General features: G+C 49.2%; 1 protein-coding gene across 1 annotated transcript in view; it reads left to right on the top strand.

Moving 5' to 3' along the window:
• Window positions 1-298: 298 nt before the first annotated feature.
• The window catches only part of GPC4 (glypican 4), a 67,621-nt gene continuing 48,598 nt past the window's right edge, over window positions 299-19,321 (top strand). Inside the window, exon 1 of the mRNA XM_065846383.2 lies at window positions 299-688. Within this exon, the coding sequence (XP_065702455.1) occupies window positions 328-688 (361 nt within the window). The 5' untranslated portion in view covers window positions 299-327. The remainder of the gene's footprint in view (window positions 689-19,321) is intronic.

Here is a 19,321-nt window from a genome sequence, read left to right as displayed (position 1 = left end):
CTGGGGCCAGCCTTGCAGGGAGGCGGAGAGCTCGGAGTCCCCGAGCTGGCGGGGACATGGCTGCGGGCAGAACCTGGGGCGGCGGTCCCGGGTCGAGCTCCCCGCAGGCGGCGGACACAGCGGGGCGCGTCCCGAGGAAGGGGCGCCCGCTTGGGGCCAGGCAGGCGGCGGAGGGGGCGGGCAGCCCCGGCCTCCGCTCCGCCTCGCTGGGCGGGCGGATCCCAGCTCCCGATTTTCGCGGGGGCTGCAGAGGCTTGTCCCGGCCCTGCGCGATCCTGCTTGGCTGACGCCCTCCCCGCCTCCCTCCTCCTCCTCCTTCACCACCCCATGTGCTTCCTGCCGGGCCAAGTTTGCAGAGCGCCGCCGCACGCCGGGCCAGCGGAGCGGAGCCGCAGCGGAGCGGGGTGCACGGCGGCGGGCGCGGCTCCTGCGCGGCGCGGCGGGGCAGGCTCGGCGGAGGGCCGGCTCCGGCCTCGGGGCGTTCTCGCCCGGCCCCGGCGGCCCCTGCCCGCCCGCACCATGCCGCGGCGGCGCGGCTGCCTGCCGCCCCTCCTCTGCACTTTAGCCGCCCTCAGCCTGCCGCTGCTGCTGGCCGCCGAGCCCCGCGCCAAAAGTTGCTCTGAAGTGCGGAGGCTCTACGCCGCCAAGGGCTTCAGCCAGAGCGAAGCGCCCAGCCACGAGATCAGCGGTGAGTCGCGGTCGTCGCCGCCGCCTTTGTCCGTGCTCGGCCCGGGCCGGCGGGGTCCCGGGTGCGCGCCCGGCTCTCCCCGGCGCGGCTCCCCCCGCAGCGCGGGGCACGGCGCGGAGCGGGGCGCGCTGCCCGGCTGGGCTCCCGGCACTCGGCTCGGTTCTCCTCCCCGCGGCTCCGTGCTTATCCTGGCGCGGTAGCGCGGAGCCCGGCGCGCTCGGCCCCGCCGTGCCGTGGTAGCGGGCGGGACCGCGCCTGTTGCCGGCTCCGCTCCCCGGCGGTTTGCGCGGCGGCGGAGCGGGCGCTGCCTGCCCTTGGGCTGCCTTTCGCCCCGGCGGCGGACGGCCCCGTCCCGCCCCAGGTGCCGCTCTCCCGGCGGCCTGCTGGCGAGGGGACAGAGAAATGGTTTATCTGTTCTTTTTTTTTTTTTCTTTTCTTTCTTTCTTCTCTCCACCTTCGTCCGGAGGTACTTGTGCATCCAGGGGACCGGAGTGCTCACAGCCGGCAGCAGTAGGAAATGGTAGCTAATGTACTCACACCCAAAACATTTTATTCTTTTTGTTTCATCCTTCATCTCCCTCCCAGGGCCGCTGCTTTTATTTCCCCTTCTGAATGACCTACTGGACCGCATTCTCCGCGGAACAAAGGAAGTGCCTTTTTAGCTGGAATCCTCGGAGACCACCAAGGACTCGAGCTCATGCACTGCAATTTTGCACTACTTTCAACAATAACAAAAATGCATGACTGAATGGCTCAAAAATGTGGAGTGTTAGAGGCATTCATTTCAGTCTAGGACACTGTCACAACACAGACAGACCCCAAGTAAATACCTTTAGACGGCTAAGATAGAAGCTGGGGGTAATCTTTACCGTTGGTGTGCCCTCCAGATATGCATACATTATCCTTCTCACTGACAAAACTAAAATGATTTCAGTCGGTTGTGCTTTTATATGGTCAGACTAATGATATACGCTTAGCCTACATCTGTTTGAATAAAATTGCCGGTCCGTTTACTTCTCCAAGAAATATTTTAATGAGAAACGTCTGACTGGTTGCAGTTAAAATACTCTCTCCTCTTTACCCTCCCTGCTTCGTAAAATGGTCTCTAATAAATAGGCTTGGATTTGATTTGAGTCCAGCCCTCCTCAGTGTAGGATCAGGATGTGAGCAGGATTCCTCGCTTGTCTGGAAGGTTTGACCCAGTCCTTACTTCTTATATTGTTGTTCAAAATGACTTGGTGGGCTTTAGAGGATCTTGGGAGTAGGTCATGATGACAGGGCTTCCATTTGAGACTTAAAAGCAGTTGTTGGTTTGACCCTGTGCTTTTGAAATGAGGGGTCAGAGAAATGTGATGAGCAAGGTAAGATTATTTGACAAAAGGAGGGCTTTCCGCAATGACACGCTGAAAATACTGGCTGGGTTATGTTGCTGTTCCAGGGGCGCGGGGAGTCTGTCTGGCCTCGCTTGGAAAGCAACAGGTCTTGCAAACTTATGTTTTAAAAGTTATCCTGCTCTGCAGGGTGTTTCGTAGAGGATGGTGGCAGTCTTTAAAGGAGATGCCCTGTGTTTAGCTTTAAAGTGTGGTGTACCCCAAGTGTGACTGCACTTAAAATTAAACCTGGAGTGGGGTGCTACACCTACTGCAGTTTCACATTCCCCTGGCACGTGGTTTTGCTGTGTGTGTCACTATTTGTAGGCTCTGGATCCCCTCTTGTGCTGCTCAGTTGGTGTATGCAGATGGGGAACCGCTTGTCCCACTCCTGGTTTTTAACTTTCTGAGTGTGCGCTGCTTCACCTGCCCATGGCTTTGCAGGGTCAACACAGAGAACAGTGTGCTGTGAGCTGGGTGGGAAATGCCACCCGTGATAATGCTGGAGGCTGAAGTCTGACACCAGGGTGAAAAGTCTGTGGTGTGTATTGTGTCTCAAAACATGAGTCACTTGCCAAACCTTTGATTTCAGTTGGTGTTTCAGGTGATAGCGGAGTGTTGTCCTTCAGCTGGGTAAGTGAATTGGGAAGGCAGTTGCCTGGGAGCCTGGCTAATCAGTGGGAACGAGATAAACGTGTGTGGGAAAGAGCTGTGTGTTTGGAAGAGTATCCCACTGGGGTGATGGTAGCAACTGGTGATTTCTGCTTGGTAGTACCTCTCTGCTTGCCAGAGGGTTCAGCAGGCTTTGATGATGATGGAAATGTGGTTATTACTGATGTGAACTCAGGTTTGAAGTCCATCAAGGTCTTCTTAGGATTTTTGTACCAGTTTGGTGGATTGTGCTTTTTTCTCCCGCTCTCTTACAGAATTGCTTTAGGTTAGTGCACAGACATAACCTTCTGAGCACCTTTCCAAAAAGGTGTCCTGAAAGCTGTGGTAAATCAGTTTCTGTAAGTGTAGTGACTTCCTTGCTGACCGAGCAGGGATTAATGATCGTACAAAATGCGTTGTCGAGGGAAGCAGCGCGGCAGCGTGGGCAGCTGTGCCCCTGCACCGGCTGTGTGGCAGCAAGTGAAGCTCACCCTCGCTGGATGGACATGGGGGCCGTTTGGGGGATTAGCAGCATCTCATGTGGATTTTTTTGCCACATTTATGTTCTTCTGGAGCACTAGATGTGTCCAACTTTTTTTTTTTTTCTCTTTCAAGGAAATGCCTATTCCAGCAATCTTTTTATCTGTATCACTGCTATTTCAGTTACATTTTAAAAGGCTGATCCTTGTCCATAATTACCCAAGAGTTCAATATAATATTTGTTTTGGACAAGTTTAGGACCTAATTAGAGTATGCATAAATGGGCGATGATACCTTGCTGAAGTACATAAGCATTTCTGAAAAGTGTGCAGCTGATCAACTCATTGCTTGCTTGGTAAGAGGTATCTAATGTGTTGCTTGTACTTTTATGTTAACTTGGTGTTAGAGGTGTAAAGAGATACTGCTCCTGTAGAAGAGTAGAAGCCGTTTGTAAGTTGTAGTCCTTCGGTACTGCCTTGTATTTGAGTGATCTCTAATAGCTTCTGCACCTATAGCCCTGTGATGTAAATGTTGCAAAGCACATGGCAATGCTGAGATGCAATCTTGCTGCTGTTGCTGGAGAGATCAGTGCTTGCGTAGAGCTGATGTAGAGCGTTTGTGAAACTTGACTCTTGATAATGCCTAGATAGTAGGTGGTTTGGGAAGAGCACCAGCCTGTAACTGGCTTTAAGATTACTTTAAAAGTTTCCTAAGGAAAGGGCACATCTGGGGAAGGTCTCAGTGCTACAGCCTGTGGCAACTCACTTGGTTCAAAAGCTACCTGGGAAGTGTTGTTCCTTATTGAACCCCCAGGTGTCTCGGGGCTGTGGTGGTGATGGAGCAGGACTCCCTGGGAGTGACCATCTGCAGGGGCCACTTACGCTGGTGGGCCTGGTGTGGCTGCAGAAGGAAATGCAAAGTGATCGAGTGTCGGTTGCATGTGGAGACCCACAGTAGGTGGCTGTGATTTAAAAACAAAATACCCCAACGTTTCTTTCAAGAGGCTCCTTCTTGCCCTCAGGTGTTAAATGGATGGAAATTCCTTCCCTTTTCCTGCTAATTGGAAGAAATAGATGTTTCTTTTCCTGGATTCAAAAGGCAGGGGGGAAACCCAAACTTGCCTGTTTGCGGAAAGCATTATCAATTAACCTGTGAATTTCCTGCCGAAGTGTATATACCTGACTGGCACTGCTCTCCTGATTTTGTGGTGGCATGGGGACAGGCTTGAGGGAAAGATGCCCTGTTGGGGAGCACAGAGCGAGCCTGGAGCCTTTGCAGGGAGCTGGGTGCAAGCACTCTGTGTTGAGTCTTAGTAAAGATGCTTGCTGTAATCTTTCTGTATTTAAACCAATAGCTACATTTATTTGTCAGGAGCTATGAAGAATGATTATTTCACCATGACAGGGGAAATCACTTGGCCCTTGATTTTGGACTAATGAGATTTTGCCCAAAGTAACTTTGTGTGCCGTGATGTCCTGCTGCTCACTCATCTCAGTCATGTTGATGGTTGCCAGCTGGGTGCCGTCACCAATGCATCACCCAGGTGTGCCGCCTTGGTTGGTTGGGAAGGCTGCCTTGTTGGCACTGCTGGTTTACATATAAACTTCAGCAAATGCTTTCTCAGTTTTTCAAGTGCTGCTCTTTCGTGCATCCTGTTCCAACTGAGAAATGGTTTCTGGATCTCGTCCAGGTCTGTGTTACTTGTATTGTCTGGCACTGCTGAGCCTGTTGCAGTCCGTTTGCACAAGACAGCTCCTGGGATTTTGGGGATATGAGAAGTACCAGATAATGCCTGGTACTCCTCGCCAGCTGTTTCAAGGTGTGTAGATACCTGGCCACCAGCTGCAGCTGTTTGCAGTGGCTCTTGTCCAGCGAAGACAGTGGTCCTTGGTGGCCAGGGTGGCTGACCACCCGCGGGTGGGGAAGTGACTGTCAGAGAACATCCTTGTGGCAAACGCAAGTGCTGACATGGAAAAGTAAATGGGAGAATCGCTTGAAGTATTTTTAGCTGCTTCTAATGTCATTTAGCAACTGGAAACAGCGGGGGGGGGAGCTGGCAGGGTACAAGTCACCCACAGAGCATCATCGAGCAGCCGGGTGGCCGGCACTGGTGGCTTGGTGAATGTTGGTGAGACCTGGCGGTGGCTCCGGACTGACTGACGGCTCTGGCCACTGCTTGCCTGGGACTCTGCTTTCTCCCTGTAAATCTGCAGCGCGGGGTTTTGTTGGACTGCAGCAGCGCGCCGTGTCTTAGCAGCCGGCAGCGTGAAGCATGTGGTTAGCAGCAACTGCTTGCAGTGGTCCGGGCTGAGTGGGAGTATCATTTTCCTTGGCAGACACTTCATAGAAAGTTCTGTTTTTTCTGCCAGAATAAGCAGTCATTACATTCCATGCAATTCATAGTCAAATTATTATCTATTGTTAAAATTGCCTTAATTATCAGATGTTTCCTTAGACATGTAGCTGTTTTCTAAAAGGCTGAATTGAAGTGTGTACATTGTGCAGAAGGCCAGAGCTGCACAATGTTTTCAGTACTGTTTTGTAGTTTCAGGGAGATTTTCTGTGGCTTTCATATGTCAACAGGCTTTTTATTCTCACTGAAATGGCACCAGAGCAAGGCCAGCGTGGCAGCGAGGCGCTGGGTTTGCCTCGGATCTCTGCCTCTCCCTTCAGCTGTGGTATTTATCCTTGGTACTGGTGGACCCATGAAGTTCAGGCTGAAGCATCACAGCTGCATGGGAGCAGGAGGTGTGAGATGGCTCTGATGGGACAAGGTCCCACACAAGCATCTTCTGTCTTGGATATGCAGGTGGCATCTGGCCAGCAAGGCTGGGACCTTTGTCAGGAGACTGGAAGAGTTCCAGGTTATATGGGATTGTGGTGTCCGTCCTCTCAGCCTGCACTGTGGTGTTGGCTCGTGCAGACTCCACCATCATGGTGATGTGCAATGGGTTGCCAGCCCTGGGGGCACCCCAGAGTCTGTGTGGATGGAGGAGGAATGCCAGTGCTTCTTGAGAGGTGTCAGACTTGTTCTCACCTCCATTCCCTTAGGTGTTCCCCTGATAAGCAGAGGAGTGCTATGGAGGTACCTATTGTTGAGTTGTACGGGCTCAATCCTTCGCATCTCCTTCGCAGGTTTGGGCAGCACTATCCCATCCTTCACCTCCTTCCAGAAGAGTAGTGACCCTCTGGGACCTGATTAATTGCCTTTTTTTTTTTTGGGCAAGGACATTCTTGTTAGCTGAGGGGTCAGGGTGTGTGTCTCCTCCCCGGCGGCCTGGGCTGAGAGCTGCCAGCCCCGTCTCCAGGGCAATAACCTCCTCACATTCCTCAAATTCCTCCGGCTTTCTCTTTCTTTTGAGATTATGAAGATAACTTCCTTCTCCCATTGCTAAGCAATGCAAGGGCCCAGGAAAACTCTTAAATTTCCCCTTTGCTCCCTAAATTACCTTGTGTGGTCCAAGATGCCCTGCGGCAAACAGCTCCAGTGCCCTGGAAGGGGCAGTTTGTACTGTCAGCTGGGGTTTGTGCATTCCAGGAAGAAAGCTACTGCTTGTATTTTTTTTTTAATTGCCAAGCATTTTAATTAGAAGAGAATGACTTTGTTGTAACCCTGCTTCCTGGTTTGTTAAAGGCTTTTCCTTAGTGTTTCATGAAACTATTTTGCCCTTCTAGCAGAGATTTTTTGGCCGTCTGTATTTTTCTTTGGCCGTGCAGCCCTGTGGAGGCTGCAGCTGAAGCACCATGTTTGTTCTGAGGGATTTTCTTCTTGTTTGCAAACTTCTGGTCCGGGAAAGGCCCTTGGATAAAAGCAGTGTGCTGGGAAGAGGTATCAGAGGCTATATGTGCATGGGGCTGGTGGCAGCCATATGGGATGTCACCAGGCTTTGCCCCAGTGATGCTGTGGCTATGATGGTTTTCTTAGGATGGCTTTCCTGTTTGCAAACAGCCAAGGCTGGTGCAGGCATCTTCCCCACTGATTTGTGCCTTGTGGTCCAGCATGTCTCGTATCCGCATGGCAAGAAGGGTGGGATGGGATGGGATGGGATGGGGAAGGGCTGGTGGTCCCCAGAAGCATCACCTCAGGGGCAAAGTGTGGTGGAGATGATGCTTAGAAAGTGCACAGAGGGGTATGTACTGGGTGAGATCAGCCTTTTTTAAGGGCTGCCTGATATTGATTTTAATGTGAAATTAGAATTGTAGTGCCTCTTTCCCAAGTATCACCTCATTTCTCCTCTTGCCCTCCCCACCCCCAAAAAAAAAAAAAGCGCTCTTACGAATACTTTTTGTTGTTGTTCATCTTTTAGGAAAAAAAAAGTTTGTTTGCAGTCATTCTACTTGTATATTCTGTGGTTTCTGCAGTTGGTGGTTGATGGACTTGGACATGTGTGAGTTCTGTGTGAGGGACTTCCCACTCCTGGTTTTGGTGTAGGAAAGGCTCAGGGCAGCTTCTCTCTGCTGACCATGTACAAAAGATTTTGAAAGAGTATTTCTCTTAGTGTTTCCAGTTTAGAAGCTGAGAATTGTCTGGATTTTAAGCAAATTCAGATGGGAGCAAACAATGACAAAATGTTTAAAATATGTTTCAACATTTTTGTGGGAATAGGAACTGCTCTTATACAGGCGAGGCTGCAGCTTTCAGGAGGTGAAAATATGTGGCCCTTACACATTGTCAGCATTGTTGCTGCCTTTCTTTTTTTTCTTTTTTTTTTTTTAAATGCTTATAGGAAATTGGCTTTGGTAATTGAGTTTCTACAGAACCACAACATCCAATAGCTGTTCCCTTCCAGGGGTCACACTTAGGTTAGTTTAAGTAATGTGCATTCAGTTTAACCTCTTGTGGTTTGTAGTGCTATTCTAGAAATTACTGGTGATTTGGGGTGTGTTAGAGTGACAGCTTCACAGGAAAACCCCAAATGTCAGGGTGTCTGGTTTTCAGAGGGCTCTGACCGCTCGCCTTGTGAAAACCAGGCACCTTGTGGTACGTCCCTCGAAGGGGTGTGCTCACATTGGGAAAAGTAGTTAAAACCTTTATAGCCTGTTGGCTTTCCTTTTGAAGGAAGCCGAAATAACCATCAGTGAATTGTTTACCTATGTTGACATACAATATCCTCCCACATCGAAGCACTGTGATGCTGTGTGGCTCCAGAGGACCTGTGCTGGAGATGGGTCACATTGCCCGGTGTGGCCGGTCCCCTCGCAGCATCTCTGATGGAGGAGCAGCAGTGCCCTGGACCCCCAAATCCTCGGGGTTTTGGGGATTTGCAGGCAGCGGAGGGCCAGCTTTAAGAAATTATGAGCTGGGGCTTTAGCTGGGTAGCATTGACACTTCAGTATAAAAAGCTCTGTGTTGCAGGCTGCGATGACAGGAGGTGATAAATCATTCTTGGCTGGTGCTACAGGTTCTAATAACGGTGTTTTAAAAAGATTACATGGGTTTTAATGCAAACTTTTTGCTTTGTACTCTCCTCTTTTTGAAGAGCAGAGCCTGTTTTGATTCAGCGTTCATGGAACGTAAAGGAGGAACCAGGATTTTTACTGGGCTAAAATGCAGCTTTTTGCTTCTACAAACATGAGGATCTTGTTGGAGTGTCTTTATAGTCAACTGGCTGGCAGTATCCCCTATACAAGGGAGCTTGCTTGTTTGTTTTAAAGGTAACTTTGTCCTCAGGAAGATGAAAGAGCAAGCAGCTTCACCCAGCTCCACTGGGTGCTATTGGAAAGAAATTTGTGATAGGAAGGGACTTTGCATAATAGCAATAAGAGGGGAAAAAGTAACCTCCTGCACGCTCCCTGGCTTTCCTTGTCTCATTCCCATGGGAGGACACGGCATTTATGTAATCAAAGAAACCAGCACAGTTGTAAGTCTGATGGAGAGCAATTCCCTTACCAGATGTGTGGTCACTCGGGAAGACTTTACCTTTTCTTTGCGTAGTATGGGGCAGATTTTTTTGTTGTTGTTTTTTCCCACCTGCCAACCTTTGGGTTTCTAAAGTGTGGTGGCTGGCAGGTTGTGGAGCACAGGGTGCAGGATGGGTGTCAATACATCAGTGACAATGTCCCCCTGCCAGGGCAGAGGCACCGGGAGCAAGTGGCCAGTGTACAGATCAGAGGCCAAAGCGGTGGTGCCACTGGTTTGGGTTGGACTGGAGGAAAACAAACAGGCTTCCTCCTGAGTTTTGGCTCGGTTCGGAGATGGAGCTGAAGGTGCCATAGAACTGTATGCTTTTCGTCTTGGTGGGGGGAAAAATGGCTTTGATAGCATCTGCTAATGATTTGGTGCTGTTTACATAATAATTGTGGTTTGCTTTCATTAGCTCTGATAATGAGATTGCTTTCTTCTAGTGCAAGCACTTGCTGTTTGGTTTTACATGCTCCTGCCCCCCAAGCGTGGTGTCTGGGCAAGGAGGCGGTGCGAGGGCTTGAAGCCTGGCCTGGCCTCCCCTCCCTGGCTCCAGGCATGGAAGAAAGCTCACAACTTCTCATTGCAAAGGAGAGGAAGGGAAGGGGGCTTCTATCACCAGGGCAGCTTCTGAAAGACCCAGGTAGTGGTTTGGAGCATCATAGCATCTTAGAGTTGGTCTTGAATCCATTTTGGGTGATTTCTCAGTACTGTGCTTATCTTTGTACTAAACTCTTGGTTTTAGCTATTGGCAAGGAAGGGAATCTGCTGACCTGCTTCCACTGGGAGGAAGATAACAGGTCCTTTTGCCTCTGAGATCCACTGCATCAGAAACACTAATCTGTGACAGCCTGCATCGTGGGTATTATTCATGTATGCAAAACTACTGGATTAACTGCTGCAGCCTGACCTTGGTACAGTACGTGTTTGCTTCCCGTGTCCGAGGAGCTGTGGATGGTGATGTTGCCGTAGGACGGGCTGCCAGTGCCTGCCTCCCGCAGCATCCTGCCATCTGCGCAGCGGTGCCGGGGAATCACACCCACCGCTGAGCTCTTATTAAATAAATAACGGCATTGGGAGGAAAAAACAATAGCGTGAGCACTACCTTTTGAAAAGGTAAGGTTGTGTGTCTTTTGTTGTGTGGTGTTCGTGTGGGTGTTTGGTTTTTTTCTTTTTTGGAGGTGTTTCTTTTTGTTTGTTTGTTGTTGTGGTGGTGTTGGTTTGGTTTTGGGTTTTTTTTGTTCCTTTGTAGCTTAACGGCGGGTGCGTTATGGTTTTGGAGCAGCCCTGATGGCAGAGCCATGGCTGGCACAGGACGGGTCCCCGCTGGGCAGGAGGGTGGCGGGCTGTGTGTGTGGCTCTGCAAATGCCACTTGCCTGTCCCGGGGAATGCACACCCTCTCCCCTTCGGCTACAAGTGGCTGTTTCTTTAGAAACATACCCCAAGTCATTTGCTGCCAGTGGTAGATTAAGGGTTCAGCTGCTGGAGGGAGGGCCTGGGCAGAGGATGAGTTGACCTTCTCCTTTGCAAAACAGAACTTTCTTTTTTTCTTGGGCTGGGAAGGGTAACACTGCTCTGGGACACGTGGCTTCTGCTAATTAGCGTGAGTTAATTGGGACTGGCTGGAGAGCCGTGGCTTGGTGGATAGAGGAGGCTTGAAGGGCTGTTTCTGCCCTGTTGTATCCGGCCTGCCGAAGGGTCGCAGAGATCCTGGTGGCAGGCACCTAGCTAGCAAAACCCTGTGTAGCTCAGCTCTGTGCTTTATTAAAGGCTCCTTTATACCACTTTTTGCCGGAACCCCCGCCAGAACAGCCAGTCTTTTCAGCAGCCTGATACCTCCCTTACTGGGAAGGCTCCTGCGTGGGGAGCAGCCGGGCTGGCACGGTTCTGCTCCAAAACAGACCCAAAGCTGCTTTGAAAACACCGTCTGTGAGTGGGCGAGGGTGCCAGGAGAGCCTGGTGCTCCCTGTCAGCCCGAAACCAGGGATGAGTCCACTTGCCAACCAGCCAACTCGATGGGATGCTGAAAAATAGTTGTGGCGAGTAGGGGTTAATTCCTAGGTATCAAAATATGCACAAAAGGTTAAATGAGACTTCCTCTTTGTCAATGAATTACGGCTTTAAAATATTTGCATTCTTTCCTGAAAGATTTAGGAATAATTATATAGCACTCAGGGGCAAGGCATTGCCAGATAAACTTAACAACTCTATAATTTGTACTCGAGGCAGGGTTTCCTGTAAATGATAGCTTTGTTTAATTTTACAATACTGCTTCCAAATGTTTGCCGCGTATGAATTGCCAGCTAAACTGGACTTGTGAATCTGAAAGAGTATTTGTTTGTTTGTTATTGCAGACAATAAAAAACTGCCATATTGGGCTAAAACTTGGCATCTCCTTTAAAACTTCTAGGCATCCTTCCCCAGGCAGGTTTGGCGGGGTGGGCAGCCTGTGTAGGGTGCAAGCAGCTTTCCGACTTATCCGTACAAAATCCCTGGGCTGCTCTAGGATCTCCTGCTGCTTTGCATTTTTCTTTTTCTGGGGTTGGGAAAGGAACGCTGCAGTCGCAACGCACATACTTTATTTCCATTACTCAAAGCTGGAGTCATGCATAGTTACAGCCAAAGACACTTCAGCAGCTCTGGGGATAACAAGATAGCTGACAGACTGGAATGCGGATTTATCAGGGGTAAAAACTGGCAAAATTCCTTATTTCTGATTCTTCTTTTTAAATAGACCCTTCGTGCTCCTGTTGCATGAGCCCCACCGTGAGTTTTAACCCCTTGTGTTCTCCCAGCTGTGTCTGGGGATGTGCAGTGGAGGCTCCCATATGTCTTCTGGGATTAAATTGCTCGGTCCCAGTTAGTTCCTGGGTGTTGTTTTTAAACTATGAAGCATTTCCAGAAATGTTTTCAATGGGTTTTTATTTTCAAGTGTGAGCCTTTGCACCAGATGTGTGTTCGAGTGACCACAGAATGTAAATTTTACTGTATGTTGCCTTTGGACTGGTGGTTTGGGAGGCTACCGGGCAGTTAACATAGGAGGATTGTGCCGTGAAATCCGCTTTCTTGGGATTTGATTCATATTAATGTATTTCAGTGCAAATCTCTTTATTGGCTTCAGTTACATTTTGATGTAGGGCTACTTTTCCTGTGCCTTCATTAGGACCTGGAAATATTTGTATTGCTGTAAGAAATAGGTCATCTTTGGCTCCATGGCTTTTCGGTAATATCTATATTTTAATATTCTGAGACATTAAGCAATTTCTTTTTGAGGAGGCAAGTTACAGCAGGACAAACACACTTGGAAGTTAAATAGATTAAGTGAAATCCCTCAATTCCAGGAGCTAGGTTCAGAAAGCAAGTCAAGCTGTTTAGGGAAAGAGTTTCAAGTTAAAATTTAACTTTTCCTCAATTGTCTGCAAGCAGCTCATGGTGCAGCAAGACCTGCCTGGTGCCAGCCCAGCCCAGGAGCCCGCGGAGAGGGCTCTGACGTGGCCGTCTGTGGGGTGGGTGGATTTGGAGATGGTGGTTGTGCCTGTGGTTGTGCGTCTCGACCAGCAGAGAATGAAGAGAATTTCACTTTTTTTATTGGAAAAGGAAAGGATTGCTCAAGGATTGCAAAACGCTTTGTTTTGGAAAAAATGTCATTGTTTGAAAATAGCATCAGAGCAGGAGGGGGGCAGTTCCGAAGCCTGTGGCAGTCTTTAAAATGTTCTTACATGGGGGATTGGGTGAAGCTTCGAGGCTTCAGTATCAGCTTGGACTTTTGTCCCTGCCTCTCCCTTTGGTATTGAAGGATGGGAAAGTTTTTATTTTGTCTTTTTTTTTCTTTTCCTCCTTAAAAAAAAAGGAGTTTAAAATAAGGAAAGTCTTGAGTTGTGGGCAGAAATGCTGATGTCTGCCTACACTGGAAGTATGCAAAACCTGGTCATGGTCAGCACTCGGGCTCTCGTGGGAGAGATGCTGGCTCCTAGTTCTTTCCCCTCCATGTGCTTTTTGCCTTGTTCCTGTGTTTACCCCTTTGGTTGTGCCCCAACCATGTGGATGTGAACCAGCGTGGCCCCTCACCACTTCGGTGCGGTGCTTCTTGGCCTCTTTTATCCTGGTGCATCCGCAGAACAGGCTCATCCTCATGGTGGGAAGCTGCTCTGGTCACAGCCAAGTCACCCACTGGAGACACCCAGCCCACGTGGGAATGCCACTGATGGCAGCCCCTGTGACAAAGCTGTGTCTCAGCCCTGCACACGTTGCTTCGTGCCTGTCTGCTGTGGGGACTGCCCATCTCTCCCCCAATTTTTTATAGTGTTTTTGCTAATTGAGGGTGCTGAGATGGTGCAGGGAGAGTGGGAACCCTTCTCCCTGCTTGGGAAGGAGTTACACAGCTGGTAAATGCCTGCCATCCTTCTAATTGACCATCCTTTCCCTGGGGCTCATAGCATGCTGGGGACTGATTACCTTCCTGCCAGTGGATTTTGGATGGTACTGCCTGGGAGGTAAAGGTCCTGTTTGCACTCACTTCCCGCATCCCACTCCTCCCCGTATGTTGCTCAGGGCCATGCTTAAAAAGACAAACCCATTCAGTGCCCACCAGTAAATCGTGGACGTGATTGTTCCCTGATATGATAACACTCCTGGCTGAAAGCATCTTGTTTTTCCACCCTGCTGAAGCGGAGGGCACGGTGCTGGGGCAGCTGTTTGCACCAGCCCAGCTGCTGTGCATGAGAGGGATCAAAATTTGGGTCTGCAGGTGGAAAGTCTCTGTGATACCCAGGCTTGAGACCTCCCAAATTTGCTTTCTCCAAAATACCAAAGAAAATGTGACCCTCCGTTGGCTGGAGGGGGGAAGGCCTGCCTGGATGGGTGTAGGGTCTGCTGGTGGCTGCAGGAGACATTCAAGCTTCGAGCCCCTTTCGAGGCTAGGGAAGGGTTTCAGCAGAAGTAGAGGCAGGGCCTGGGTGGTTTGGCTTGCAGGGACAGCATGAGCCATACAACGTGTGGGATGGACAGAGCCACCTCAGATGTGGGAAGAAGGGATGCAGTGTTCCTGTGCAGAGCAGCGCAGCCCCGTTCCTGCTGCAGCTACCGCTGCTGGCCTCTCACTGAGACGTTTCTCTCCCGATCCGATTAAACGTATTTAAAAGAAGGGTAGGAAAACCAAAAGGATTGTTTTAAAGGCTGAAGCGGCCTCCTGTGCTCCCTGTGGGTGGTTGTCCTCTGCAGTCGCATCCTTCATCTGGGATGCTGCTGTGCCTCCTGGGAGGATTTCGCTCTGACTTGGTGGTGTGGAAGCTGGCTTGCAAATTGTTGAAAAGATGCTGAGATTTATCTATGCTAATGGAAGGAGGAGGAGTGCCCATGTGCACCTGCAGGCAGATAAGGCTGATGTTCACAGCTGTGGAGGAAGGGGGGGTGGATAGGGTGTCCTGGAGGGGGGCGAAGGAGGAATTTTTGATTTCGTGATACCTCTATCTTAATCCTTTCTCCCTTCTTTCCCACCCACTCTGCTTTGCCTCTTTCAGGGTAGATTAAACTACTCAGCCTCGCCTTTTCCACAAATACTGGCAGGCTGCTGATCCCAGACCTGGGGAATACATTGGGAGTCTGTTCCAGCAGCGGGATGGGTTTTTGGACATAGGTCGCGTTTTGCTGGCTGAGCACAGTGCTTTGCTTGTGTGAGCTGGGTGGCTTCTGCAGCAGATGCCCAGGCTGTTTAAAAAAAAAGAAGAAAAAAGTAAAGCTTGGTGGGAGTAGCAGGCAAAGGCTTAAGAGCACATTTTTCAGGTAGAAATCTTATTTACAAACTCAGCCATAGTCTTAGCTCAGAGGTGGCTTGTTTAATGGGAGATAAAGCTGAGACGTGGGAGGTGTTGGTGATGGTTCAGACTGTCACCGGTGCTGGGGGCTGTGCTCCTGTCCCAGTGCCGCTGCTCGCAATAGGTGTCCCAGGGTGAGGATGCATCAGGCTCTGCCGCCATGTCATCTCCTGGTGGGTGTCCTGCCTGCCGTGCCCGGGGTGAGGCAGAGCTGGGGTTGGTGCCTCCTGCTTCTCCAAGGCCTGGAAAGGAGTCTGCTTGCGCGCACCCCCCCCCCCCCGCCCCGCTAAGCCCAGGGCTGTACCACTTGCTGGAGGAAGGATTTCCACCCACAGTTTCTCTCTTCCCTCCCTGGCTCCTAGCTGTGCATGGTGGTCCAATTTCAGGGGCATTTCAAAGCTTTTGGGAAAGTTATACCTTGGGTTTTTGGCACTGGACTTCACCGGTCTCCTGTTGTGCTGCTTATTTGCCTTTCTCAATGTGATGTTTCAGGCTCAGCCGTGTGTGTTTTTGGAGGTTTGACTTACTTACATGAACAGTTCTCAGAAAGTTCAGCTGAAAAGCAGCTTTTCTTCCTGGGAACAGCCAGGAACCACTAGTGTGTGATCTTTGTGTATAAAGTTGCCTTTCTCTGCTTATAAACAGTGGCCCTAGGATGGATGTGCTGTGGACCTGTTTAGATTTAAATCTGACCCACCTACTTATTTTCAGTGCTTGGCATCCCCTTTGAGCAACGTGTTCTTTCCTGCCTTTCACAATAACACACAGTGTGAGCTTTTTAACCTTTAAAATTGGCAAGTCCTATCAAATTGTGGTGTCCTGCTGCAGACAGGAGCATATGGGTTGATTTTATTTTTTTTCCACCCACAATATCATATACACAGATTGCTCATTAGTTGCCCGTGCAGCCCTTCTTCTGATGACTTTACAAGCCAGGACCTGATAGGCACAGAGTGCCCATCGTGTGTCCTGCCAGCCCCTGGTAGCTCTGTCTGTGGGAGGGGGTGAGCTGGGAAGCGCTCGGGCATGCCTTGGTCCTCCAGCTCCAATGCAAGAGTTGCTGGGAGATCAAGCTCTGCTGACTGTCCCTCCTAGAGCTCTTCATCTGGGCTCGTTTCCCCAACCCTGGTTTGCATCAGATTGATGCGAGCTAATTATTTCTGAACCCCATTTAATTGGTGCCTCTTTCTGCTCCAGCTGAAATTGGGAAATTGTTTCTACAGTGGTGAGCAGGGGGAAGAGGTGAAGCAAAGCAGCATCACCCGTGGTTCCCTCCCAGGAAGGCTGGACTGAGGGGCTGGCAGGAGTGCTGGGGTCACTGATGAAGCAAGAAAAGCCTTCGCATGCTTTTGTGGGCAAGGCTGGAAATTGCCATGTGCCACAAACCTGCTGCTTTACTGGGTGTTTGCAGCGTGCATGTGTGTAGTGAGATGAAGTGCAGGTTCCTGCAGATAAACTCAGTGTTGAATTGTGGCTGTGATGCTCTGGAAAAGCCTCTCTGGGTTGATGGTAGTGGCTCCTCCAGACTCCTGTTCTGGAAAAACTGTTCTGCAGTGGGAATTCCTGGCTGAAATATTTGGCCCAAAACTGGGAGAGGCTGTGGAGAGGGTTTTGCATTGAGCGAAACTGGGGGGAACAACCGTGGAGCTGTAAGCATGGAGCAGTGCGGGTGCTTTGCCTTCCCTTTGGTGCCAGAATGGTCTCTGTGTTTCTGTGAAAATGTCTTCTGGAAAACTTTCCGCTTATAACTGAAGTCTCATTTATGTCTGCCCAGGACTTTCTCTTGGACTGAATTTTATTTTCTAAGCAAATTAGGCTTTTTGGTTCTTGAGTAGCAGGGAAAAATACCTGTTCCATCAACTTGCAGCCCCCCAGCCCTTGGGGAGCTGGTAGCTGGTGGGGGTTTCTGGCGAAGGAGATGGTTTATTCAGCAGGAGCTGTGTAGGGCTGAGCAGGGCAGTGGACAGTGGAGCTCTTCTGAACTCTCTTAGTTTGTGAGCCTTCAAAAAATTAACGTCTAGGGGGGCCAACAGCCCCCTGCAGTGCCTGCGTTAGACCACTGCCTCTGTGTGTGTTTCCATGGACCCTTACAGTTGTCCCCAGACCGTAGACCACAAACCGAATATGAAATACTTCATAAGAGCCAAACTGCTTTGGGGGGAAAAAAAAGCGTGGATGTGAAATGCGTTTGAAAATCTGGCCTTTTGTGTATCAGTTTTTGGAGTCTCTTAACCTGCTCTAAATTCTTGAGTTATCTGGGCTGTTACTGTGCTTGGCAAGCTCTGCAGGCAGGGAAAGGGCTTATTAATGTGGGCTTTTACATAGATGAATGTGGTTGTGAAGTACTATTGACACATGGAAATGTTGGTGGATGCTTAGAGAAGAATCAGCTGCTTTGTGATAGCGCTGTGCCTGTTCCTTCTTTTGGATATCTTTACAAAACCCAGTTGTAGCAAAGCACGTCGTTTGAAAAAATGCATATTTCTGTGGCTTAAAAAGGAGGGGGGAGGGGGGAGCAAACCCCAAAACACACACACACACCTCCCCCTTCTTAGTAAAAGTTTTGCACACATCGGAAACAAAAGCATCAGCATTTGCTTGTCAGAGCTAATAAAGTTTGCTTGGATCTTAATTTTTCTGCTTGATTTCACAAAGTAATTGAAACTTCCTTTTTGCTGCAAGGTCTTTTTTTTTTTCCTCTCTTTTAAAAATATTCTTAAAAGAACATCTTTTGGTCAGTGAGTTGATGGAATTTTGCTCAGAAGGGAGACGCGGTTCAAGCGCAATGAACGCCTGGTCAGCTGGAGCTTATGGGACAAATTACTTGTGTCTGCAAGTCATTCCTCCAAGTTGAAAACCACCTAGACCAAATAAACCTTGAACTAGAGGTTTTATAGGAGCTTTTGAGCATGTAAGTGAAGCTTTTGTGATGGCAGTGATCTGATAAAACCTTAAAAACCAGGGTTCCCATAAAGAAAAGTAGTAGTTCCACTTGAGGTGATAAAAGCCACATCTGGTAAGCTTTGCTTGCTACCTCCCGATGACCTGTGAAACAGCAAATAGTCCCCACTCCAGAGGAGAGGACGCCAAACTGCCAATGCCGTACCCTTGCTGTGGGATGGACACACCAAAAAAAGCTCATTTGAGTGCAAAACCGGTGGGTTTTTGAAGAAGGAGCATCTTCCAGCTCCCATTTGCAGTTGCATGACAATGGTGTGTTGCTGCCTGCCGGCTGGCACACGGGGGTTTAGAGGTTGGGATAAGGAGGGGCCTGGGTAATTGAAAGCAAACAAACAGCAAAGACAAAAAAAGAAACATAAAACAGCAAACCCGAAGCCACAAATAGAAAACAGACCTTCCAGACTGATTAGTTCAAATTTGTTTATTTGAAGTCCCAAAAGTTCGCGTTGTTGCTCTTTTGGGGCATCTCTCAAATTTGGCAATGTGTTAACCGTGTGTTTTCAGATGGGCTTTTCACAAGACGGAGCCTGTTTTTTTGGTGTGTTGTTGTTGCCTTCAACTTTAAATTGAAAGGGAGATGTCAGGCTGCGAAGACTAATTTGTAATCTTGACACGCAGGTGCTGTTCTTGAGAGAATTACGCTCTGTAAAAGTTTTGTGGAGGGTTTTCCTTGGGCATGTTAAAGAACAGTGAGCATTATGACAAGTTAATGACCATTGTGGGTTTTTTTTCCCCGTGTCCCTGTTGGAAATAGGTTTAGGAATACTGATGCACTTATTGGCTTTGGGAAGCAGTAGTGACCTGATAAAGTCTGCTTTTACTTTGAGCTTTTAGGGTGTTTTGGCCTGAAAGGTACTTCCTGCCTTCAGTAACAAATCAGTGGAGCAGCTGTAATATATATATACATTTTTTTACAGATTTGGTTGAAACACCTCTGAGCCCCCAGACAGAGGAATTATAGCTCCATTCTATTAGCTGTTGGCCGTTAATGAGTCGGGTCTAAATGCCTTGATTGTGCCTGAGGTTTCTAAGCTGAATCCTTTGCATAGCATTAGTACGGCAAGAATGCCTCCCAAGGACAAGCAATGGCTTCCCAGTGCTTTTGCTGTGCCTCTCCAGGAAGGAGTGAGTACATTTTGGGTCGTGCTGATACCATCTCGTGCCTTGGTGCTATCAAAGGGGGTGGAAGCTCCCTGCTGCTCCCGCAGCTCGGCTCTGATGTTCTCTCACATCCAGGCACGTTGTTTATCTTTAACCAAAGGCTTGGATAAACTTCCAAAATAAATGAATGTAGTAGTCCAACTCGGTCTGCTTTGGCGGAGGTTTTCTGGAGTGACTCAAATGTTATAAATATGAAAGTAACTAGACTTCAAACGCTGCTTTTGGATGGAGTTTTTGTAGTTGTCTCCTAAAGCAGCAAAGAGGAACCTTTGCTTGAAGGAATTTTTTTTCCCT

The sequence above is a fragment of the Patagioenas fasciata genome, chromosome 11 (genome assembly GCF_037038585.1).
Source record: "Patagioenas fasciata isolate bPatFas1 chromosome 11, bPatFas1.hap1, whole genome shotgun sequence".
NCBI lineage: Eukaryota > Metazoa > Chordata > Aves > Columbiformes > Columbidae > Patagioenas > Patagioenas fasciata.
Note: the sequence above shows the minus strand (reverse complement) of the source record. Positions and strands in the feature narration are given on the sequence as shown.